This window comes from Cucumis sativus, chromosome 4 (genome assembly GCF_000004075.3).
Source record: "Cucumis sativus cultivar 9930 chromosome 4, Cucumber_9930_V3, whole genome shotgun sequence".
In the NCBI taxonomy this organism is placed as follows: Eukaryota; Viridiplantae; Streptophyta; class Magnoliopsida; order Cucurbitales; family Cucurbitaceae; genus Cucumis; species Cucumis sativus.
Window position 1 is genome coordinate 22,824,865 of NC_026658.2, and position 20,443 is coordinate 22,845,307.

The following is a 20,443-nucleotide window of genomic DNA, read 5'->3' on the forward strand; positions in this document are numbered from 1 at the left end:
TTTGGTTGAAGCTATAATATCTTAATCAACTGTGTTATAATAGAATTTAAGAATAATTATAATCATGAACATATAACTTATCACAAGTGAAGTTTGTTTATTTCATAATTGCATTGAAAATTTTTTAATTTAAAAAGTCAGCAAGATTTATAACAATGTTACAACTAAAAGATTGATAAAATGCATTTGGATAACACAAATATGGATAGATTGGTTTTAAGATTAATTTAAAATTATATATAGAAATACAATAATCATAATATAATTAAAAAAGTCAAGTTGTCATTCATCACAAAAACAAAAGAAAATCAAATGGTCATATTTAAAATTAATCGTCTGGATAAATATTTCTCAATAAATTCATTTTTTTGTTTATAAAAAATAGTTTAAAATATACATAAAAAACAATTAATTTTGGTAAGCTTCCAAACCCTCTAATCTTTTCGTAATAACTTTTTTTTTTTTAATTATACACTTGAAAATATAATTCAAACATCATTAGTTTCTTATTAAATTAGAACATCCACATAATTAAATAGTAAAATGACTTGCTTATTTATTGTAGTCCAATTTTTTCTTTATATTTGAAGGTGTTTTTTAGTTTTTTATTTAAAAAAGTTTGTTGTTTTCTATATATTTGAAGGTATTTTTTAGTTTTTTATTTAAAAAAATTTGTTGTTTTTTATTATTTTCTAATATAAAAAAAAATGGGATTTTTTTTAAAAATAATGTGTTTTGTGAAAATATTTTGAAAAATAGGGTTGTTGGGAAAGAAATTATAAGAATAAGGTTGTTTCCCAAACTATTTTCAAAAATAGGTGTTTTTTTGAAATTGAACGAAGTCGTGTACGGGGTACACGACTTCCAAATGAAATTGAACGAAGTCGTGTACCCCGTACACGACTTCCTAAATGCACATGTCAGCACATTTGACCACTTCGCTCCACGTAGGCACGAGTTTGACCCACGTGGACGGAAGTCGTGTACGGGGTACACGACTTCCTAAATAATTATTTTTAAAATTATTATATTTTAAAATATTAACTATTTTTAGGGTAAAAACATTTGTGAAAGACGGATTTTTTTAAAAAAATAATGTGTTTTTAAAAAGTATTTTCAAAATTAGGGTAGTTGGAAATTTATGTTTTTGTTTAAATGTTCAACTTTAAATATGTGAAAATTTTAGTTTTTGTTTAAATGGCCAAATTTTTGGTAATTTATGTTTATTATGAACAAATTAAAAAAATAAACCAAAGGTAAACATATCATTAGTGATATCTTATAAGAATTTTGAACGATTTTTTTAATACTTGGTTCTCTACTTTTAAAAAATATATATTATATATTGATATTATTAAGAATACTCTTACATCTAAATCATGTATTAGCAACTTCTAATTTATAATTAATTTTAAAAAGTTCAACTTTTTATTTATACAACTTGAAGGAAGAGGAAAGGAAAGAGGAAGGAAGAACGAAAAAGAGGAAGAGGAAAAATTAAGAGAGGAAGGAAAAAAGATTTGGAATGAAGGCAGAATGAAGGGATTCTAGGGTTTTTAAAATAGGCGAAGTCGTGTACCCCGTACATGACTTCCTGCATGCACGACACGTGTCCACACCCTCTGAACCCTACGTCCACCCGTGAACCCTACGGTTGACTGGACTGTTGACTCGTTGTACGGAAGTCGTGTACGGGGTACACGACTTCCACCATACGCGGCAAAATGTGCCAGCTGTACGGGAGTCGTGTACCGGGTACACGACTCCAGTTAGAAAACGTGGGCCGGGTCCACGACTCCACTCGAATATCGTAAGCCCGGTCCACGACACCATTTTGATTTGTGGAAGTCGTGTACCCCGTACACGACTTCAGTAACCTATTTTTGAAAATACTTTCCCAACTACCCTATTTTTGTAAATACTTTTACAAAACACATTATTTTTAAAAAAAATCCAAAAAAATGAACCAAAATTATCCATAATTTTATGAACAATCTAATATAGAACCGAAAAAATATCTAAGAAAATTTTTAAAGTGCTTAGTTAAATTATGTACGATGATGAAGGCAACACTTATTAATTTATGGTGTAATTAATTCGATAATTCTTCAAGTGCTTTATAAAAAAATAATTTTAAAAAAGTCAATATAAAACATATTGATAATTAAATATATATTTTTTAAAATAGTATTTCTTTTGGAGAAGATTTTAAATAATATTACTTTTTCCAGTTGTTCCAACTCTCACAAAACAATGTTTAAAAAAATGGTGACATATGTATTCTTTTATAAAAAGTACTTTTTTTACAAGACAATTAAGTTATTCGTATAATAATATTTTTTAATAGATTTATTTCCTATAACATTCGGCTGAGCTGCATAATTTATTCCAAAAGAAAAAAAAAGTTTGGGTTGGACAAAGTAAGTTTTTAATGGAATAATAAATCAGCACGTTGCTTAAATAGAGTAATTTGTAATTTGACGTTTACTTCTTTAGTATAGATAAGATATATCAAACAATGTCACACAAATAAAAAGAGATGATAAATAGATTTGAAATAGATTATTAATAAATAAGTAAACATAATAATGAGAAGTAATTATAGAATAAATATTTACAAGATTCTATTCATTTTTATTATCAATATAAATTTAAAAAATGAGTATATTTTGTAAATATGTTAATTGGTTATATGGAAATGTTGGGATGAAATTCAATTAATAAGTAAGTATGATTTGATATATTGGAATACATTATATATATTTAATTTCCCCACGTGAAGAAATGGGTTTAAAGATTTGAAGGGGCCACAAATTTTGCATTATCCAAGAGACAAGTCATGTAACCACTCATGAAAGGAAAGAATGATCAACTTCCTTCCTCTCTCTCCCCCTCAAGATCTCACTATATATATATTATTATTATTACCGAACTTTTGCAAAAATAGCAAAAGAAAAATAATAAAATTAATCTCACAACATTTTTTAAATTTATAAAAATAGCAAATTTAGAAGTGATAGATCTCTAATAGTCCTATAACTATCGTTTTATAGTCCTCTAATAACTTTATAATTGTCGTTTAATATCATTAATTTTGTCATATTCGAAATATGCAAAAAAAAAAATTGATGTCGTTGGCGGTTTTAGTTTTAAATGTTTTTGTCATTCGATGCAATTTTTTTATTATTAATATATAGCACATCATTTATTAATATATAGACACTTATAAACATCTAGACGTCAATAGGCAGGAAGTGATAAATACTTATAAATGTATATCTAGGGGTGACTATCAAATTTTACTATGTTTAGAAATTATTACTCTATTTAAAATTGTAAAAAAAGTTTAAGAATTTTTAATAAATACTAATTTAATACTTCAAAATTAACTTTTATTAAAATGGGAATAAATATTAATAATATATTTTAGGTTAGAAAATATGTTTCAGAATTTTGATAAAAAATCAGTAAGGACTAAAATTAAAAACTTTACTATTTTAAAATGATAGAATTAAGTGATATTTTAATTTGTTTTTAATAATCTTAGTCTTAATTGTTTAAGGGTATATTATTAAAGAATGATTGGCTTTTGCCTTTGTCATAGAAGGAAGTGGATTTCCTTTAAGCAAAAAGAAAGTGAGTTTTTTTTCTCTCCTTAGAGAACCCAAAAGTGAGAGATCATGTAAATGAAAAATACTTTAATTTAGTAATTTTTTATTAAAAGAAATATACAATTTTGTTTAGTACACAATATAAAGATTAACTACGTTGAGTTATACTCATGTTGTCACATAAATACAATACATATTTTCAACTTCCTTTAAATATAACAACACTGCTACTAACTGACAAAATATGGTCAAAAATGAAGGAACACAATAAACACAATAAAATATAATTATATGATACACAACTATATACATTTTTTTACGAGTAATACTCAATAGGTGTGTATCTCATATATCACGCATCTTTATGCATTTGCTCCTTGTCGCACATTTAAAATAAGAAGTAAGAAGAATTTACAACGTGATAGCTTAGTATTGGAATACACAAAAATGGATGGATGTTGTTATATATATGTAGCATTGATTTGGTGTTAAAATAAAAAGAAAAGGAAGAAAATAAAAATTGAGAAATTTTGTAAATGTGAACATGTGTGTTTTCCCATTTCTAATGTGATAAAATGATCAAGTGGGGATATTGATTTTACTTTTTTAGGGGTCCATATATGTTTCTTCCAATTATATACCATTTTCCTTTTTTGCCTTTTTTCTTATATAATATATTTTGAATACCTCATTCTATCTTCTTTGGTTTGGTAAATGTGAAAAATGTTTAGTGATGAAGCCCTAAAGGAAAGCCTTTCTTATTGGTGGTTTTGTGGTCCATATAACTCTATGTGCTATATGAATTCATTCTCTTTTCTTTCCATTATTTCTAGAAGAAAAAAAAAACCCTTTTCTTCTTCTTTTTCTTTTCTTTTGTCCACGTGAACCTCAGTCCCAATTTCTAATATGATGGGATTGTTCAAATTAAAAATATATATATATATATAATATTGGTTGTCTTATGAAACTTTTTCGATTTCTAATCAATGTAACCTGGGAAAATATACGTATCTCTTGAATTGTAACCAGTAAATTATTTGAATATTTGTAATTGTTATAAATTGATTTAGTTGTCGATTAAGGTTATGGTTATAGTATTCATGGTGACTTAATGCTCTAAATTTATTATTCAAAAGTTTTTTTTGTACCTAAATGTTATAGAACTGGATGAGTTCTTAAGCTGAAATGGTTAACTAGGTACTTGTTAAAATAATTATGAAGTAAATATTTTTTATTGCATTGTTTTCCTTTTTTCATTTCAATTTTAGCTATAGATTATTTTATTTATATTTTCCAAACATGAATGTGGAACGAATGTGCAATAGAGTTCGTCGTCCCGAGTTTCAAAAATCCGATTCCGAGGAAAGTGATTTCCACCATGTTTTACGACAAGAAAACAAATGAATGGACGATCATTATCACTCGCAAGTTCAGAGAAGTAAGTGGGTTTTTAGTGAACACATTTTCCGAGATCGAATCTAGTGCGATTAACTGGTTGGCCAATCAGAATCTCCCGCCGTTGTACACCGTCGGACCCATTTTGACTTTGAAGGGAAAAAAATCCCCAAATCGAACGGAATGAGATATTGAAGTGGTTAGACGAGCAGCCACCGTCGTCAGGAATCTTCAACAAATCTCAAAGCAACGAGATTGCAAATGCCTTAGAGCGAAATAGAGTCCGATTCATCTGGTCCATACGGCAGGTACCACTGGATAGCGTTCTGCCGAAAGGGTTTGTGTATCGGACGAGCGGAATGGGAAAAGTGATGGGGTGGGTGGTGCAGATGGAAATATTGGAACATCCGGCGACGGGAGGGTTTGTGTCACATTGTGGGTGGAATTCAGTGCTGGAGAGTTTGTGGAACGGTGTGGCAGTGGCGACGTGGCCGATGTATGCAGAGCAACAGTTGAATACGTTTCAGATGGCGGTGGAGTTGGGAGTGGGGGTGGAGGTGTCGTTGGATTATAGTATGGTGGGGTCGGCGGAGGAGGAGTTGAGGGCAGAGAAGATTGATGCGGGGATACGAAAGTTGATGGAAGGTTCAGAGGAGATGAAGAAGGCGGTGATGGTTAAGAGTGAGGAAAGTAAGAAGGCAACAATGGAGGATGGATCTTCTTTCAATGATCTTAATCGTTTTATCGATCATGTGTTTCATAAAATTAATACTTGTTGATTTTAGCTGTGTGTTTCATCAAGCATGTCATCAAGAATGAATGGGGAGAATATAGTATCCATAAAAACATCTTTGAAGATCAAAGAAAAAATAAAAGAGACATACAATATGCATACTCAACAAAGCTTTGTTTATGATCTTTTGACTTTCTACTTTTGTATATTTTTCTTTTGCAAATAATCTAAACCCTAATTAGCTTCAAATAAACAAACCTTTAAAGTATGAATATGGATCATCACTTTTATAATCCACCTCACCCATTTAAACCTTATTTAGATGGACTCAATTAATTTACAATTAAATCAATCTTATAGCAAAATTTTGGATTCTATCAATATAGAAACTGATGTCTATTATTGTATGATAGAATCTAAAAATTTTGCTATATATTGTTAATATTTTAACAAATTAAGAGGTTTACTTTTGGAAAATAGCAAATTTATTTTTAAATTGTTAGAATAGCAAAAATGAAAATTTTGGAAAATAAATAAATAGAACAATGTCTCAAATGCCCCTATCCAATTCGAAAACAGTTTTAAATATAATTGTTTACCTAAAACTCATACCCTGTAATTAAGTAACAATCCTTATTCAAATTGTGCACGTTTAGGTATTCAAAGCTGAAAAGAATACAGCTTCACTATCTTCCACTTTCGTAGATTCCGCAAAATCTTCAACTTTCGTAGATTCCACAAAATCTTCACTTTCGTAGATTCCGCAAAATCTTCAACTTTCGTAGATTCCACAAAATCTTCAACTTTCGTAGATTCCACAAAATCTTCAGTCTTCTATCAATTGTAGAAAAGATTGGAGCTTCAAGTTTTGTTATTCTCAAAACCTTCAAAGTCTTCCTACATTCGGCACAAACCCAAAGGATTTTCTTATTGCCAACCATCTTTTCCATCAAACCGATTACAATCATCTTCTTCATCTAATCGATTACAAATTCTTTTTTGTTTGGCGCAAATGTGAGCTTCTTCAAGGGATTTTCTTCTTTGCTCGTTTGAGCTCTGCTTCTCAGGAAATTTTATTCTCAACACGATTATACTTCTCAATTGTTCATGCACATTCAGAAAAAATGTAAAGTGTAATATATTTTTAGTTTTTAATTACTTCCCAATTGTTCATGCACATTCAGAAAAAATGTAAAGTGTAATATATTTTTAGTTTTTAATTATAGTTTATATACAGATAAAGTGTGAATATAAATTTTTTTATTTATTTAATTATTCTTTAAAATTACAACAACACAATATATCCACTTGATTTTTAGGACACATACAGTGTAATTACATCCAAATACATTGTATTCGATATCAAACATCAACCACATACCTTGTATTCTCTCTTTCCGTCTTCTATCCTCTCTGGTTTCTTTCAAAATATCTAAACATTAATATTAGTTTAACTCCAAGGAGTAATTAAGAAAAAGTACAACAAAACTCCAACAACCACAAAGTCACTAAAATTCGGCAACTGAATCGGCGAACGGATGGTGGTGAAGGAGACCGGCGCGATTGAGCGTGCGACGCGTGAAGGAACAAGCAACGCAAAGGCGATCAACTTTGAATGAAGTAAAAATACGACTAGCGGCGTGCAGCAGAGGAGACGTTTCCTTATGACTTAGTTCTCCACCAACATAACGGAAGGGATGGCTACAAAGGTAGAGATCTCGACTAGACATAGAACACTCAAACGGAGATGAATGTGTTGTCAGCGGTAGGGTTTGGTGAGAGTGAAGAAGATGATGAATAGTGGGATGGACGAAGAACGTGGACCAAGACGTATACTTAAAATATTATTATTATTATTATTATTAAATATTATATTATTATTCTTTTCCCTTAAATATCTCCCTTTTCCTTTTTTTTTTCTTTTCCAATTTAAATAAAATAAATTCTCTCTTCTCAATTAATTTCTTTCAAAAATAAAATATTCAATTTTTTATAAATATTTTGAAATATAAATAATCTAAAAATGTTAATTTATATTTGCGATTATTTTAAAGATATGAAGCAAATAACATGATTTTAGGGGATGATAAATTTTTTAATAACATAAATGGATAATCTAAACACGATTTTATGAATGATAAAATTTTAAATTTACATTATTGTTAACAATACCTATTTTTATAAATTTTCAAAGCAATTTTTACGTTTTAGTGGTTTCAAATCAAAATTTAAAATCTATTTTTAAATAACAGTTATGGAAAATAGAAAAATTATATTAAAAGATAATCTTTAAATTTTGAAATTATGTTTGACATCATTTTAGGAAAATCAATCAAGTAGAGCACGATTGCACTGCAGGGGAGATCAAAATTTTCTTAGAATAATCTTATTAGTTAAATGCATCGTAATTATAAGGGTAAGATATAGTTTTAATTTCAATTTATTATTATGTTAAATAAATTGTTAGAAATATGAAAAGTTTAGGAAAATAATCAAGTATAGGGATAAGATATCATGTTAAAATAAATTTTTAATTACTTGATTTGAAACCTACTAATACAAAATTCGGATATAAATTGCAGGCATAAATACAGGAGATGTTGAATTAATCATAAAATAAATATTTATTTAATATTTTTACAAAACTGGATGATTTGCAAATGTACTGTATTTGTGATTCTATGTTATATTCTATCATTTTAACCTACACAAATACATTGTATTTGTCAGATAATAATTTTCTTGTGTATAAAATCAGAAAAAAGTCAAAAAATGTCTACATCACACAATTTTGCTATAAATCAAAATATTTTTTAGATTTGCTATTTTTCAGTTTATTATCCATTATTTTAACCTTTTGACCGTTTTCTCTCTGGTAATTAAAATTTTTTCAACCCAAAACATTTATAGATTTTCTTTTCTTTTGTTTGGATGTTTTAGATTTCAAAATTTAAAATATTTTTTAATTTTTATTCACACCCCTTCTTTAACAAATATTATCTCAAATTTTAGTTTATTGAAATTCTTTTTATTTCCTTTTATCAACAAATAACATAAAAATTGTATTATTAGAATAATGTTTGTTTGTATACACGAATAGCTTGTAATTTTGGGTTTTTTTAAAGACTTTTTATTTAAAAAGTAAATTAATTTTTATAATTTTAGATTAATTTTATTTTCATTTTTTCCGTACTCTTTCAAACTCGAACCACTTGATTCAAACAAACAAAACAATTTTAAAGTAAGATTCATAATTAGAGATGTCACGTGACGGGATCAAGAATGTCATTTTCCATGCACATACTCACTCTCCATTTCATTTATTATGCCCATCCCCACAAAATTTGCTCGAGGATTTCATTTCATTACCCATCCCCACGAATCATGTTCCAAATTTTTTAAATACGTACCGTGTATATACAGATAAATATATAATAAAATCATTGTACTATATTATTTAAAATATATATGGGTATTATTAAAAACATACATATGTACCCAATGAAAATGGATGTAATATAATTATATCACACTGTTCAATAATATTTAAAATATACACGAGTATATGCTTTTCTATTTAAATTGAAATTCTTTTCTGACATTATAAAATTTATCAAATTAACCTTTCAATATATGAAAAACAATGCAAAACAGATGTAATATATAATGATTATCAATCAAAAATTAGTTGAGTATGTGGTATATAAGAAAAACAATGCCCAATGGAAAGGGAATACGTGTCGTATATACTTCATTCACTATACATTTTCGTAATCGGAAAGCTTCACACAAAAATTTCATTGACATACTATAATGCACAATTTCATAAACAAAATTAATAATATGAAACAAATATGTATCATTACAAATATAAAACAAATCGAATAGAGATAGAATATATTTGAAGAAGTTTTAAATAATTGAAAGAAAATTTTGATTAGAACCTTGCTATAATTGAATTAATTATATATCATATTTATATAAGATATCGTAAGTAAGAATCTTAAAATTAGATGAAAATGAGTATATTAAATAATTAATAGACTAAATAGGTAAATTTGAATGAGTTTTTTCAAAAATTAAAAATAAACTAAATATGTAAGTTTCAAGGAGCTTTTTCAAAAATTAAAAAAAAATTGATAGAAAACTTTTGTTTTCTATATGTAAATATTGTGTTAAATTTTCTATTTTGATAAATTTTTAATATTAAATAATAATAGTGGGATAAATTTGTTTAATATTCTTCCTTCTTTTCTTTCTCTCTCATATTAATGTTAAATGTGGGTAATTTTGGAATTTAGACTTAATATTTGTGTAAATTTATAGTTCATGTGAACTTTCATAAAAATATAGCAATACTGTGTCCAATAAGTAAGTAGGGATCCATATTTAGGCTAAAGTGAACTTAAATTGGGCTGCACACTGGGTTGGGTTGGGCTTGCTTTGGCCCACAATACAATTTCAAGCCTTTTGAATTGGCCTGCTATATTACTAGCCTATTGGGCCCTCACATAATTCATTCACATTGGTTGGGCCATGAAATCACAAAATGATCAAAGCTCCTATAGAGAAGCTATTGACTACAATACCAATACCATAACATTTAGAGGAAAGACTTAAAAGTGTCTATCATATTTTTCAAATATCCTAATTGTGTACTTATTATCTAAATTAGAAAATCAGGATGTCTTTTGGACAATTTTAACCTTCATTTAATTATTTAAAATTAAATTACATTGTAAATCTTAAGTAACTTTTAAATATTTTCGAAAATCTTAAAAACACTTTTTCTTAATTATCAACATGTATTAATCTTAACTTTTTTTAATTATTATATCATATATATTTATATTTATTAATGTAATATATAGATTTAATTACCGTATAAATTATATATGTTTTTATGGTAATTATATGATAATAATTATTTTCAATTTAAATTATAAACTAAAATTATTTTTTCATTTCATCATTTGTTTTTTTTCGGATTCGTGTAGAAAAATAAACTTGATCTTTCTTCTTTCTTTTTTATTTGGCGTTTTTTGAACTGGTCAGAATTCTTTTTTCGTTCATTATTTTTTTCGTAGGATGTTTAATTTTCGTTTCATAGCAAATAGTTTTTTTTCTCAATAAATTTGTTATTTATACTTCAATTCATCTTCTTGTCATGTTCGGTATACACAGATTATATGATATGTGTTATGTTTTTTTTTTTACACATATGGTACTGTATCTTTTGAAATGTATTGTTACATATATACTTTTGCATATATTGGATAATACGTTCACAGTTATTTTAGTTCTATAATTTTTAATAATTAATTTATGTATCACTTCATCCACATACTAGCTAACAGTTCAATATTACTACCTCATTATGTAATATTGCTTACACATATATATCATTTCATATATAATAAGACATATATAGTAACATACAGTAATCGAAAATATTCACTTTAGTTACGTTCTTTGTTCTTTTGTTTATTAGACAGTAATATTACGTTGTTAATCATATAAACATTTATATCTTAAATATGTTGTAAACTATACGTAGTAAACTACATATTCCTTAATAATTAGTATTTAAAATATATATTTATATAGTAAATACTACTAAAACAATATAATACACTTTTTCAATATATCTATAATATGCAACGGAAATATCATACATACATATTCTCACTTCATATATTTATAAACCTTATATTCTCATTTCTTTCAAACATAATTTATTATTTACTACGTAAGATATGAATATTTAAATAAAATACATAAACAAATTGATACAAGAACCTTTCATAATGTTTAGTCAACTAAACTATAATGGGCTATTGATGCACTTAATTAGTTATTATAGTTTGAGTTATTACAGTACCTATTTGAGATACATATATAGTCCAAGATAGGAAATAGTAACATTATAAAAAAGAGAGAAAGAAACCATGACTAGAAAATAGTAAACATTGTAACCAAGAAACCACGTATCTGTTTGTTTTCAATTTCTTTTTTTTTTTTTTTTCTTTAAACTAAACTTTAAATTCAAGAAAACGATCCAATTATCCAAATCAGAATATCAAATGATCTTTTTTTAAAAAATTAAGTTAGCACCATCTTTTCTAAATAATAATATATGTTGGTTTAAAATTAAAGTTCAAAATTAGGAAGACAATCAAATTATTCCAATTAAAATAAACTTAGTTTTCTTTTACTAAGATGATTGTCACAATTTATTTAAACAAATCAAGATATCAAATTCAATTTTTTTTTATCACGACTACTTAAGAAATACAACTATTTTATACAAGTTTATAAAGTTGTAATGAACTTTACATAACACGTACAACACACAGTATCAAACTAATATAAATAAATGATATATGGAGAGGAGTTGAAGATTAAATTTCAAACCCACACTAGAGTTTATTTTTTTTTAATGATTAATTGATGCTTGTGGAATATTATGATTTACAATTTAGTTTCTTTCCAACTAAGTTTTCTCTCATCAGACAACCAAAAGGTTTTCTCTCCCAATTTATTAATCAATTAATGTACGTATACACCTAATACTTTTATGAACTCATTAGACTTTAACAAAAGTTATTATATAAACGGGGACTATATTGAATCTTTAAGTTTGAGTAAATAATATATATTGTTATGTTAGTTAAACTATATATATATATATTTGTTGTATTTTATTATAGTTAACAGGTGTTTATTAAATAATAGAGATTATCAGTGAATTATTTTTGTTGACAAGAAGAAGATTGAGTGAAGATATTAAATTCCCCTATGTCACAAAAGAAAGATAACCTAAACTTGACTTCTAATTACTCTGTGTATTGTTGAAAATAAATAAATAAATTGCTTTTTTAAATGTAAATAAATAAATTATTGTTAAAAAGGAAGATGTGGTCTAATATTGAATTTTCTAACCTAAATTATTTGTGTTTTTTTCCAAGAGTAGTCTACCTTTGAAAGAAAATAAAAATCTTCCCTAAAACAATAAATTGTTCAATAAAGAATGCAGTCGTGACATCATATAACCTAAATGATGTATTTACTAAAAACCGAGTAAAATTTAATAAGAAACACGTAGAACCATTTATCTTCCATTAGAAGGTTCAACTCTTCAATCACATTGATTATTGCATTAAAAAAACTCATAAACTATATATTTCAAAGTAAAATTGAAATAATTATCTATATCGATAGGAAATGCCAATTAAAAAATTTTCAAGTCTTTTTTTAATCACTATATATGCAAATTCATAGGTAAGAGTATAAAATTGTCGGTGATATTGTGATGGATATCTTTAAGAATAAGTATTTTCAATTTTATGAAGTGATCTTGTTCGTTTGAGTATGCATTAAAATAAAAATTAAAATATATTTCATTTAGGTTAAAATTTTGGAAATGTAATTGATGTATTTTAGTAATAAAATGGTTGGATTTGTTTGTTAAAATTAGAACAAGAGAAGAGAGAAAGATTGGAAAAGCATGGACAGCCTAAGCCAACCAACAAGATGCCTAAGTTTTGGCTAAAGAACAATTAAGTAATAAAATTATATTAAAGTAAAAGCCAAACAAACATATGGAGTAAACATGAAAGACAGCTGCATAAAAGGAAACAAATGAAAAAAAGATTCTTTTGCTTCTTCTATAAGACTCATTCAAAACAATTTCTAAGAGTATTCAAAACTTGGTTGCCAAAATTGAAAACTACCAATTTTGTTAAAAAAAATTCTTTGAAGAGCCATAGGAAAAGAACAAAAAAGAAAAAAAGAAAACATTCAAAATATTTTTTTAATAGGGAAAAGAAAAAGAAAGAAGAGTTTAGATGGAAGGGTGAGTTAAAAAGGGTAAGTGGAATAGGTTGGAGATGGAGATGCATTCAAATCATATAAAAATAACTTTATTATTTCTTCACAAGTTGTATTGTGGTACCACTTTGACTCTTTGTAAATATTTCAAAACCAAATTCGTCAACATTTTTTACTATTGGATCTCACAAATTTTCAATTTTAGTGTTTAAGAGGGTTTAGTTTTCATTTTTAAAATTTTTAATTTGATTTCAATTTAGTTTATAAGTTTCAAAATCTTAAAATTTTAATTTGATTTCTAGCTTTAAATAAGTTTTAATTGGAATTTTTCATTAAAATTGTTTAATGTTTATTGACTAACCAAAATCGTTTTACAAAAATTATAAGTAATTAAAATTTACTTATTTTCACTACTATTAAAATTTCATTATTTTTTAAATTAATTAATAAACATTAACTTAATTACTAAAATGAGTTCTCCTATAGAGACCAAAATTGAAACAAAAATCAAACCTCAAATATAAAAATTGTGACATTTTTAGACTTAAAAGACTAAATGAAAACCAAATTGTAATCATAAGAACTTAATTAAACAACGAATCCGACCTAATTTTCAATTACAATTAGATTCATAAACAGCTTCATATTACATTGAGTAATTTGATTAAAATTTTGAGATGGATCCCAAAAGATGCATGTAATTAAATGTACAATTATTTTGAAAAATAGGAAACTTGACTTAGAAACCAAAAAGATATTTTTGTTTGAAAGAAAAGTAAATTGGAAGGGTACTTTTGTAATTTAGAATGAAAAGAAAAAGAAATATAAAATATAACAAATAAACTCACTTTGTGCATAGTGTAAAAAGCACCTCTTCTCTTTTGTCTTTATATATTCTCCCTTCCTTTCACGCGGTTTCGCCGCCCTTGGCCGGTCCCTCTCCGCCGCCTCCATATCTCTCCCCCACATATCCTCTCTCTCCCTATATATATATATATATAATCCGATCTCTCCTAAACCATCAAACTTAATTAAACCCCAAAGTTTAAAACAACAGAAAACATTTCTGATTTTCCTGACTTGTTCTCTTGCAAATTAAACATGAGTTCTGCTCAACCTGCAGGTAATTAATCGATTTTATTTATATCTTTTTCATTAATTTCAATCCTTTGATTGATGTTTGAATCATGTACTGTAGGTGTTAATTATCCTCCACCGTCGTCCACGGTGCCAACCTCTTATTCAGCTCCTCCACCGGCGGGGTATCCGACGAGAGAAGGCGGAGACTTCTCTACCCCTGTTCCGGCTGAAACAAAGTCTAGAGGCGATGGCTTTTGGAAAGGCTGGTAATTAATTTGCCTAATTCTCCATTTTTCATTCATATTATACTTTCTTTTTCATATATATTGAACTTCTCAAATATTTTTTTAAAAAAATTGTTATAAATATTTTCAAATTCTTAAAAATTAAATAATAGAAAATTTCAATAATTCACAAGTTTACATCGACTTTAATATAAATTTTTTGTTACAGATTATGTCAGTCAATTTTCATAGGTTCAATCTTTTAAAAACTCCGCTTACAAAAATTAGTTTTTAGATATTGCAAATGAATCAAAATATTTCAAAATCTTAGAATTAAATTTTGTAATTTCACAAATTTTGTTCATTGACTATAGTCTTCCGATACTCATAATTTTATTCACCTTGGTTTCTTAAAAGAAAAAATTACTTTTTAATTAGTAAATATATATATATATATATTTGTTTATTAATTGAAATTTTGGTGTGTGTGTTGGCAGTTGTGCTGCATTGTGTTGCTGCTGTGTATTGGATGCCTGCTTCTAGAGAGAGATTATGGATATAATTAATCAGCATTATTGTTGTTATTTTAGTGTTTTTATTTTAATTTGTGAATTTTTGGATTAATCATGTCATGATGTTGTAATAATAAATTTGGGTGTTTGAAATTTCTTGCTGATGAAACTATATTGGACTAATTCTGTGATCATATCCCATATATATATATATGTATATTTGTTATTCTTTTTGGTGTGGAGTTGTTGGGTTTTGTTTGTTTAAATATGATAATGACACGTGGCATATTATTTTAATGAAACGTGTGCGTTGAGAAGATAAGGATGAGAAAGAGAGAATTTTTTTTATTTTCTTATTTTATTTATTTGGTATTTGGTTACCTATTCAACTTGTTTACGCATATTATTATTATTATTATTCCCTATATTTTATAATAAGGTTTTCTCACAAATGTATGGAATAGATTCACTTTTTTTTTTTTTGATACTGATTTGATTTGATCCTAAAGTTGGAATATATTGTATAAAGATATTATACTGATTAATTAATAAAGGATCAAGTATTGAATTTCATCTTAATTAAATTTAGCACTTACACTCAAAATGAATATATATAATTAAGATATTATATGTATATAAAAAAGACGTGTGTCATTTTCATGAAGTTAAATTGATTTAATCAAATTGATAATGAAGCAATAGAAGTCAATGTGAAGAAATTTTATGTGTTGGAGCTTTGCTTAGAAGATTAATATTATTTAGAATAAAATTTCATGTGAGATAACTTTTTCTAGAGCTTGATAGTCACATAAAAACTAATTCACCAATGTTGACTTTGAATAAGGGTATGAATGGTTCAATTTATAATTTTATTGTTCTAATTTGATTAATGAATGAAGAATCATTCGAAAATGTTTTTGTACTAAAGAAATTATGAAAAAATATGTTGAAATTTATTGACATTAAATACAAAATTATTGTTTAAAGCAAAGGAAGTATGATATTAAAAAATATATGATAACAAGAACTAAAATTGGAAGGTATCAAAAGGATATTCTAACTTTCTTTCAATAATAATTAAATTATATTAATGAATAATAAATGAGCAAATATTGATTGAATTTCATAGTTTTTTGATTGAGTTTTTTTTTAGGCTTAAAAGTTTGATAGAACGAAGTTTAATAATAACGTGACATCGTATGTGTTGTTAAATTTTTATTAATTTCAATGTTAGAAATTTGATTATTATCGTATATTATGTGGTAAACAAATTATTAGGATATTTAAAATATTAGAATATTTAATTGAGTAAGAATAATACATTTCAAATATTATAATGCTTCTAGTATCATGTTTGGAGCTTGAAAATAATGTACTATAGAATAAAGGTAGGAACTTACTTTCTCTTTTAGAGTCAATATATTCGTACAAAAATTCTATCGATGTTGACTAGTTGGCTAATGTATAGTTTGTTCCAATTTAACTAATAGATGAACCCCAATTGGAAAGCACATGTTTAAAGTTAATTATGATTAAAATTTTATATTTATTTATTGTTTGTCAAGGCAGTATAATTTTAAAAATAAATTGATCTTTGTTATCGATAGTATGAGATCTATCAATAACTTTTTAAAACACCATGAACTAAAGAAAGCATAGTAGTGATATAGTATATAAACCAAACTTTAACACATAAACGCTAAAAGTATATAACTTTATATATTTACTCGTTCATGTTCATTTTCAGTTCATGTTGTGTCTATTTGTGAAAGTTTGTAAGCTTCTAATAAAAATACTATTAAGTCACTTTTCTACAGAAAAATAAGGACTAAATAATTATGATTTTGTGTCTATTTGTGAAAGTTTGTAAGCTCTTGATAAAAATACTATTAAGTCACTTTTCTATGAAAAATAAGAACTAATTAATTATGATGTGGTTTTTCTTTAAATAAATATATAAAATAAAAAGAGGCAAAAACTTTAAAACTAATCAATAAGCTGATATCAATTAGTCGTTAATTTTAATTAATTGTAGAACAATTTTGAAAACAGAAAAGCCTAACGACCTACATTGCAATATATTTGAAAAATGATGTTTATATTTGACTATTCTTTCTACACGAACATTTATATTTTTTATAGTTTAGATTTGGAAAGATTTGTTGGTATAGAGACATCGTTTAGATTTCAATCATTTATATTTTGCACAATATCGTTTAGATTTGTTGACTTTTTTTTTGTATACGATCGTCTACATTTTACAATTAAATATCCCAACGATTTTGTTTCATATTCTTTTATATTTGATCCACAATCTCAAATCAAATAACAATTTGATTTTTTAAAAAAAATAATGTAGAAGAAAAAAAAGACTATGAAAATGATTTTTTTTTTGAAGAGGATCGAAACAAAAAAAATTGGGGAAGAAAGAATATGAGAAGGAATCAAGAATAGAGAACAAAAAAATTTAAAAAGATTGGAGAAAGAGAAAATAACGATGAAAAAAAAAAAAAAGAAGAAGAAAGGACAAACCCATAATTTTTCTAAAAATCGGTCAGTTTGATGAACTTTTTCAGTTTGTTATATTTATGAAAAATTAACCTAAAATTTTCTCTCTCGTATTTGTTATATTAACTATATAAAACTATTTAGTATTATTTAATTTTGAGTTCTAAACACATACATTAGTTATCCTAAACGTGAAACGTATCTCATCCCGCTAATTAGACAATAATATAATAATTAGTATAAAACTTATAAACAATGATATTAGTATTTAAAATAATAAGTTAAGAAATTAAAGATTTGATTTTACCAATAATCTTATAAACTTTTTCGCCAAGAGAATTAGATATGCAAACAAAATTTAGATGTTTGTTAATTTCATTTGTGTTCTTTATCAACACGATTCTATTCACGGTTTTCTTTTGGTTAACCATAATTGTAACACCGATACTTATAAATTAAAATTAGTAGCCAATGCTCGTTAATTTTGTCATTTGGAGATTTGCGTTAAGTGGTTAGTTTAGATCAAGGAGTATTTAAAACTAATTATCTTATATAATTCTATTCAACAAAAATTGATAGTTAAAACAATAGAATTCACGGTATAAAATTCATTTTCTCGTATTACAATTTTTTTTTTAAAACTTACTTGTTATCAAAGTGAATATAGTTCGCCAAAATGTTTTGGCTCTTCATATTTGCATTGTATTAAAAAAATAATTGAGATGATGACTTCTTTTCTCTTTCTATTCTCTCATTTACATACAAATGAATCGTCAATAACATTAAAAATTATTCAATAAAACACTTTGAAAAAAATCGTTCACCATCACAACTTATGCTATAGAGAATATATATGACCTTTTTTTTTACTGACACGGATAATATTGTAAAGAAAATATTTATAGCATTTTTTTTCTTACGAAGAATATGAGGGCTAAGATGTGTACCGATCTAAAAATCTATGTGAGGGTTAAATGATAAGTTTAATTGTCTAAATTTGAAATGTGTGTCTATGCTATTTTTAATAAGTCTTTAAACTTTCAATTTTATAGGTAAATAATGACACATTCAAATGTTAATTACATGCATCAATATTAATTTTTATGTATCGAATAGATATGATATTAAAATTGTTGAAATTTAATATTTTAAATGTTGGGTTCATTTAGAAATAACATTTAAATTTGTTTGATATAACAATTATTTTTTAAAAGAAAAAAAAAAGTATACACTAAGGTATTAAATACAAAATTGGGTGACCTAATTGATTTAACGTAGGAATTCAAAGATGCCCTAATTCAAATATTTAATGTTAAAAAATATGAAATGAAATGTTTAAAATAAATATTTTTTATTTCATTTTCTATTCTCACAGATATTCGAAGGTTTAACAACATCTTTAAAACGTGGAGAGACAAAATTAAGCCCCTTTGACAAGCGAGGCCCAGAGTATATAGATGGATCAAGCCCAATTAAATACAAACAAGAACAAGCCCACTAACAATTTAAGGCCCAGATCCAAATACAATTAGGGTTTCAGTCGAACCATTTATAAATTAGTTGCTCCGCAGTCTTGTTCTATGGTTTACGATCTCATCGTCTCAACAGAGCTTAACGGAGCATTTTTCGTAATCAAAGCTCCAATCGAGTTAAGAAATGGTGAAGTTCATCAAACCGAACAAAGCTGTTGTCGTTCTTCAAGGCCGATTTGCTGGCCGGAAAGCTGTGATCGTCCGAAACTTCGATGAAGGAACCCGCGACCGCCCCTACGGCCATTGTTTGGTAGCAGGGATGAAAAAGTACCCGAGCAAGGTCGTTCGCAAAGATTCAAAGAAAAAGACAGACAAAAAATCGAGAGTGAAGGCATTCATCAAGCTTGTGAATTACCAGCACATTATGCCGACGAGGTACACGCTCGACGTTGATCTCAAGGATGTGGTTAATGTGGATTGCTTACAGTCCAAAGTGTCGAAGGTTGCGGCGTCGAAGGAGATCAAAAAGAGACTGGAGGACAGGTTTAAGACCGGAAAGAACAGGTGGTTTTTCACCAAGCTTAGGTTCTGAGGGAATCATTTCAAGTTTTTGAGTTTTTTTTTCTTGGTTTTAAGTTTTGAGAAACGATTTTTATTATGATGATGAATGGCTTTGTTGATTTTCTTTTAGCTCTAAATGGGGAGAAAGGAGGAAGAATGTAATCCAATGATTTTGAATCGTTCAATATCATATAAATTTCTCATATTTGGATACAGATTCATAACCGATTGTTGATGAATTTTTTTAAGGTGATACTGTTTCTAATTTTGCTAACGTTATCTATTCTTTCATCTCCTCCTTTTTTCGCTCTCTTCAATTTTTTTTCCGTTCCTTCTCTTTTCGCCTTGGGTCTCAGCTTCCGTTCCTTCTCTTTTCCCTTTCTCTTCTTCAATCTTCCGTTCCTTCTTGAATCTCTTCATCCCCAAATTCCCCAAACCCTAATTCTCATAAGGTAACTGCCCACAAAAGCGAAATTCGCTGGTCAAATCCGAAAAATCCAAATCGATTGCGGCTACC

At 26.8% G+C, this 20,443-nt stretch overlaps 3 protein-coding genes across 3 annotated transcripts; all 3 read left to right on the forward strand.

The window, feature by feature from the left end:
* The first annotated feature begins 4,117 nt into the window (after nt 1–4,117).
* Nucleotides 4,118–5,925, forward strand: LOC101210302 (UDP-glycosyltransferase 71A15). Its single transcript, XM_031883879.1, is given in 2 exon segments — nt 4,118–5,184; nt 5,186–5,925. Coding segments are annotated over 2 exon segments (870 nt in total). The 5' UTR covers nt 4,118–4,914; the 3' UTR covers nt 5,786–5,925.
* An 8,480-nt stretch (nt 5,926–14,405) lies between these two features.
* On the forward strand, nt 14,406–15,616 carry LOC116403208 (cysteine-rich and transmembrane domain-containing protein WIH1-like). The gene is made up of 3 exons (XM_031883807.1): nt 14,406–14,692; nt 14,768–14,915; nt 15,371–15,616. Exons 1-3 carry the CDS (start codon nt 14,671–14,673, stop codon nt 15,414–15,416), a joined length of 216 nt encoding a protein of 71 aa, XP_031739667.1. The 5' UTR covers nt 14,406–14,670; the 3' UTR covers nt 15,417–15,616.
* Nucleotides 15,617–19,462: 3,846 nt separating this feature from the next.
* LOC101219899 (60S ribosomal protein L27-3) lies at nt 19,463–20,165 on the forward strand. The gene has a single exon (XM_004145946.3). The coding sequence runs from the start codon at nt 19,550–19,552 to the stop codon at nt 19,955–19,957; it is 408 nt and encodes a 135-aa protein (XP_004145994.3). The 5' UTR covers nt 19,463–19,549; the 3' UTR covers nt 19,958–20,165.
* Nucleotides 20,166–20,443: the final 278 nt, after the last annotated feature.

Excerpts from the sequence above, each read along its gene's own strand:
- LOC116403208 (XM_031883807.1), top strand. The coding sequence starts at position 14,671 with ATGAGTTCTGCTCAACCTGCAG. Across the intron at positions 14,693-14,767 it reads GAGTTCTGCTCAACCTGCAG|GTGTTAATTATCCTCCACCG; the intron begins GTAATTAATCGA and ends CATGTACTGTAG. Across the intron at positions 14,916-15,370 it reads GATGGCTTTTGGAAAGGCTG|TTGTGCTGCATTGTGTTGCT; the intron begins GTAATTAATTTG and ends GTGTGTTGGCAG.
- LOC101219899 (XM_004145946.3), top strand. The coding sequence starts at position 19,550 with ATGGTGAAGTTCATCAAACCGAACAAAGCTGTTGTCGTTCTTCAAGGC.